This window comes from Vanellus vanellus (assembly GCF_965231255.1).
Source record: "Vanellus vanellus genome assembly, chromosome: 5".
Classification (NCBI taxonomy): domain Eukaryota; kingdom Metazoa; phylum Chordata; class Aves; order Charadriiformes; family Charadriidae; genus Vanellus; species Vanellus vanellus.
In genome coordinates, this window is record NC_138910.1 from 8,149,390 (window position 1) to 8,154,914 (window position 5,525).

Below are 5,525 nucleotides of genomic sequence, written 5' to 3' on the forward strand. Positions count from 1 at the left end.
ACTGAAGCGATTTTAAGTGTTCTAGTTAACAGCTGTGGTGTTTTGCATGTTTTTACATTACAATAAAGTAGTGAGTTCAAACACTACTAATGGAGCAAGGAGTCCTTCAGCGCTTGTAAAGCTTTCTGTATTGGCTAGAGTAGCAGTGAGACGTCACCCAACTGAAACAATGGCTTTCAGGTTTCACTGTCAGGCAATATCAAATTGCTTTCATTTCGTATTCTTATATACAAACAACATACCTGTTGCTGGTTGGAGCTGAGTCTGGTTTTAGAAAAAGGTATGTAATACGGAAGTATTACAGTGAAGTATGTTTACCCAACCTTTATTCATTTCTCATCCGGGAAACGAGGGATGTCTTCAGAGAATATGCCATACCAATCTTGCTGCAGCCAGGAGTGAATATACTTTGAGGGATATTGTTGCCTTTGTGGTATATTGACAAAATTTTGAATTATTTTAGGTATATGACCAAAGAGGATGTAGCAGCAGCATCGCTTAGCAAAGCTAGCAGCGGCGGGGGCAGCGTGCGCCTCATCTCGAAAGAAAGCGGGGTTTGTCTGAAGAATGAAAACGCTTCTCCTGAACAATCGGGTCATTCCACAAAGTAAGTTTATTAATGCAATAAGGTGATTAAGCTGTTTCTCCACAGATTACTTTTTTTTATAAGTAGCAAAATTATTTGCCATGAGTATTTACCTTCCTAAGTACAGTGTTTAGATAAGAAACTTCCTATAGTGCTAATGAGCTATGTTTTATTCTTCTAACAATTTAGATTACATCTGTTGTCTGCTGGTATAACTACTAATTAACTGAATCTGATTAAAATGAAACAAGAAAATAGTTATGTGTTTCGGTTAAAGAAAAAAAGAACGCTAGCTCAGGCCTGCTTGTGAGGTCAACAGCGAATCGGGGACACCAAATTTGCTTCTATTCTGCCTCAAAATTTAGAAGAAGGGATAAAAGAACATGAAAATTCTAGACGGAAAATGCCCTTTTAAAAAAATTTCTTAAACAAGCAAAGTGTATCCTGCCTGGAGGTAAGCCTTGTTTAGAGTGGGAAATCAATAAATAGCTTTGAAAGTCACATAGAGAAACCAGGATGTTTTCTTTGACTTTTTCCTTCTATTAAAGAAGGGCTGAAACATTTTACATTTGTATGTGTGTTTGCCTGATAGAAGCCACCCTTTCTTTATAAATACAGCATTATTTCAGCTAATAATTCAGCATACGTGTGTAAATGTAGTAAGATGTGCAAAAGAAAAATCTGTTGTATATTATTAAATGCTGTTTAAATGGAAATTAAACCAAGTGGATAATTTGCACTGTGCAGGTATCAACCTGACCAAGGTACTTCAACTGAAACTGGTATTTCAGAGCATAGAAGATACCTAATGGAAATATACAGCGTGTAAAAACAAACCCCCAAACACCAACCCACCAAAACAAACACCAGAATTGTTTGTTGAATACCTCCTTTATTTACAGCTGTACTTTGTTCTCTGCAAACAGGTTGCTTTCAGAAGATGATAGAAAAGGTGCATCAGCTCTTTGTTCGGAGCAGACTGACGCTGAGGGCTCCTCCCTATCCAAAGGTTATTTGCAAGCCCTGGACAGCCGAGGGAACCCGCTCTGTCTCAGCTGTCAACAGCCAACAGCTCAGCTGGAGCCAGGCTGCCAGGCACGTGCCTGGGACACGCGATTCTGCTCTCACGCCTGCCAGGAGGACTTCTCGATTCGCTCTAGTCAGAGCTACCTCAGGACGAAAGTGTTTGAAATCGAACACGGTGTTTGCCAGTTTTGTAATCAAAATGCCCAGGAGCTTTATCTCAGCATCAGAGATGCGCCCAAGAGTCAGCGTAAGAAACTTCTGGAGAGTTCTTGGATGTCTCACCTCCCGCTCGGGCAGGTAATAGTACTGGGTTTGAAGCAGTAACAACTGATCTGTGTATTCCTGTCGCATAGTTCAGAGAAATCCAAAATGTTCTTCTTACAGGTTTAAGAGAGAAGGTTAACCTAGCACCAACAGAATAAGAAAAAAACAAGTAAACAAAACAAAATCGCAGAAGCAGTGGCTTCTAACACATTTTTAGTCTCCGAAAGGCACAGGCATCAGAATGTGATTCCTTAGGGATGTAAATATTGCAGCTGGTTGTACTCGAAATGCACTTCATTAATGAACTTTATGGTTATGAAACAATTTAAGAATGGATGGAGTCTAGCACTACTGGGTTTTTCTGACTTTGCAGAAAGTTTGGTAGGAGCTTAACAAAAGCCCGTTCAGGCAGCTCCTCTCGCTATCGCCTCAAAATGCATTACAAACTACCACCGTTCTTCCATGGTTGTCATTGCTTCTTCGCTGACTTGAAGGCAATGGAGCAGCAAGGGAGAACGTTCCTACGTGAAGTGGTATTTTTATTCAGAAGCTAAAAAACTGTTCTATTTTCTGCTGCAAAGTTGAAATTCTGCTTCTGAAGTTACTGTTTCTAAATTGTTTAAAGAAATTCTGCAGACACCCACTGAAACTCACAGAAGAAAACGTCATTTGCCATCACTTGTCGTATGCATGAGATCACCTCCTTTGTTGCTTGCAGCTTTTTTAAAATAAGGTGGCACACATCCAAAAGACCACAATGAGAAGCCCTGCAGAGCAGGGTCACTTACAGCATGCGAAGTGAACACAACTCTGTGTTGTGTGTAAGTTACCTTTTGAAAGCTGACACGGGGCTTTATCACCTCAGGTTTCTCAATGCTCATTATTACACTTCCCACTGTCTTGATCAAAAACCTACATGACAGATAGGGTCCACTTCTTCAAGCTCTTGCACATTGTTTTTTTACTTGCGTACGTTTGTTTTTTAATATCAGCACTTGATGTTGATAAAGTGACACTGAAGATAACTTACTGTACCAGTCAAGAAAAGGGAACTTTTCATTCTGTCTTTCCTCGATCCACTGCCATGTGGTTCAGCACGCTGCAGGCTAGGTGAAAAGATGCCAACTACAGTTACAGTACTTTGCTTGTCCAGTGGGATAACAAAAAAATGCTAATGATTACTTTCTTTCTCCTGATGAAAACCATGAATACCTACTTCCCTGAATTATTTCCTTCTTCTTGCGGTAGAACATACATGTAGTTAAGAAGAAGTATCTAATTCTTCCAATGTCTTGTCCTTTGTTACTGCAGTTGAATGAAATTCTGACAAACCCGGCGGAAGGGCAGTTCTGGCAGGTAGACCACATCAAGCCCGTTTACAGTGGAGGAGGACAGTGCTCCCTGGAAAACCTTCAAACGCTGTGTACAGTCTGCCACAGAGAGGTCAGTATGGTATAGCCACAAACCCCCACCCTCTCCCACAGCTGTGTTGTGGAACATGCACTGGGGCAGTATTTATTATCACAGAAGTATTTTGGGCACAGGGACCCCTAGAGGTATCATAGCCTGACCGGGGGCTCAGAGCAGGTTGCTCAGCACCACCCGGTGCACTCCTGTACCATCTCACCCCTGTTAGCAGCACCTGCCCACCCTCAGGGTGAAACCTCCTCCCATGTCCTGTGGTGATGCCCTGGGCAGGATGCTGTGGCTGCTGCCAGGTGCCCCTGGGGAGAGCCTGGCTCTGATACCTCCTGCCCCTCCTTTCATCTGCAAAAGACCGTAATTGGGTTCTTCCTCAGTCCTGTGGCCTCCAGCTGAACAACCCCTGTGCTCCCAGCCTCTCCATACCACCCAGTGAAGACGAAACTCAACTGTTACGATGCAATAGTTTCCTCAGGATTTGGGAAAATATCCCCTTAATAAACATTTGTATTTTATTATGTTGTCTACTGCAAAATTAGACAGAAGTTTAACTGTGGGCTAATGCTTTCCATCGAGCGCGCTGTTACCAAGTAACCATACTTACTGAACAGACCTGTCTTTCCCTTTTGCAGAGAACTGCAAAACAGGCCAAGGAGAGAAGTCAGATGAAGAGACGTTCTTTAGCTACAAAGTACGGCTGTGACATCACAAAATTTTTTGTGAAAATGTAAAATGCAAAATGTATTCAGTTACATTAGAACTCAGAAACCAGTATAGTTATACAGACTTCCTTGTGCACATAGACCTTTCTATCATGCTCTTGGTAGAGGGAAGAAAATACAGAATTCGAACCAAGAAATCATTTATAACACTGATTGTCAGAGGGCCTTGGTGAGTGCATCCAAGGTATTGATTGTGGTTATGTTTTTATGACCCTATAGTTTAAAGCTAAAGTTCTCTGTGTAGCCTTAATGCAATTCTGAAGCATTACTGTTTTCCTATTATATGGTGTTATACCTGCAAGAATTTGAGGAATTTCTGTTGAAACTTCCATTGGCCTTACAGGGTTCAGTTGTACTGGGGACATTATGGACCAAGAAGGTATCTTAATTTAAATTCTTTTCTTTGTTCACGTATTAAAATGACTGGAGAAAATACAGGCTCGGACATCTATTATCACAAAAATAGCATAAGTGAGTGATTTGGCTCTTCTGAAACTGCCCCAAACCTACAAACCATTAATAGCAGCCTTGGGAGCGCTCTGATGAGCCATGAAGGGCCAACTGGTGGCACTAAGCCTGGCTTACAGGACTGTGGCATTTAGAATTAATGTCTATTGAAATCTGGTTTTACTCAAGCCAGCTGGTATTAAGAACTTATTCATGATAAGGAACAATAAATATTACCAATTAGCTCGTCAAAGGTAATTTCTGGGAAACGCTAGAGTTGCTTTCTCCTTAACAAGACTGCAGTCATGCTGGTTATTTTTGACTGTTTATGTGGCTTTCTTTACGGTTACTTCAAATAAATACATTTCTCTTTCCTGGTGATTTTTTTAACGCTTTATCTGTCTGTTCCCCCACCCCTTGAATGCCATAAGGCAGTAGTAACTGCTGCTATGCTACAGCCCTTTTTCTGAAAGTACATGACTGCGAAAGTGCAACTAAGACTAGCTTGATAACTGAGGGATTTTCAAATTTATACAGCCTTTACAAGAGGACACACTTTAACGTACCATTTCATGAAGACAGCACAGCGGGAGAGGAGGAAACCAAGACTATCAGGGATGAAGCTCAAGTTAAAGATTCCTTACTCAGTAATTAGTCCAATGTAATTTCTTTTAAAGCAGCTAGACAGTTAAACAGCAGCTAAATTAGTCTTTGTCTTTCTCACCCCCTCTTATCGGGGGAATTTTCTTCAGGTAAATACAACAGCCTGGAGAACAAATTCTGTGACAATTCTTTTTCTCAAGAAAATTAACTCTTCTTTATCCTGGAAAATGTATTTCTCCTTGATACAGGCTTATCTGAGGGAAACACTAAGCCCTGGCCCCTACCCCCTCAAAGAAGATTTAGGGTAACACCATTACCCTACTATCTGAGACGGAACTTCCTATACTGAATGTAGTCAGTCATAAACAATGGTGTTCCTAGGTCAAATCATGCAAGGATAACATTTAAAAAGTATTTTGACAAAAACCATTGCTAGTACCCGAAGAAGTCTGCGA

General features: G+C 41.1%; 1 protein-coding gene across 1 annotated transcript in view; it reads left to right on the plus strand.

Annotated features, from left to right (window-relative positions):
- The window catches only part of ZRANB3 (zinc finger RANBP2-type containing 3), a gene marked incomplete at its 5' end in the record, with an annotated part of 46,805 nt that extends 41,894 nt beyond the window's left edge, over positions 1-4,911 (plus strand). Inside the window, 4 exons of the mRNA XM_082484348.1 lie at positions 464-607; positions 1,513-1,909; positions 3,188-3,319; positions 3,931-4,911. Of these exons, the coding sequence (XP_082340474.1) occupies positions 464-607; positions 1,513-1,909; positions 3,188-3,319; positions 3,931-4,029 (772 nt within the window). The 3' untranslated portion in view covers positions 4,030-4,911. The remainder of the gene's footprint in view (positions 1-463; positions 608-1,512; positions 1,910-3,187; positions 3,320-3,930) is intronic.
- Between the last annotated feature and the right edge of the window lie 614 nt (positions 4,912-5,525).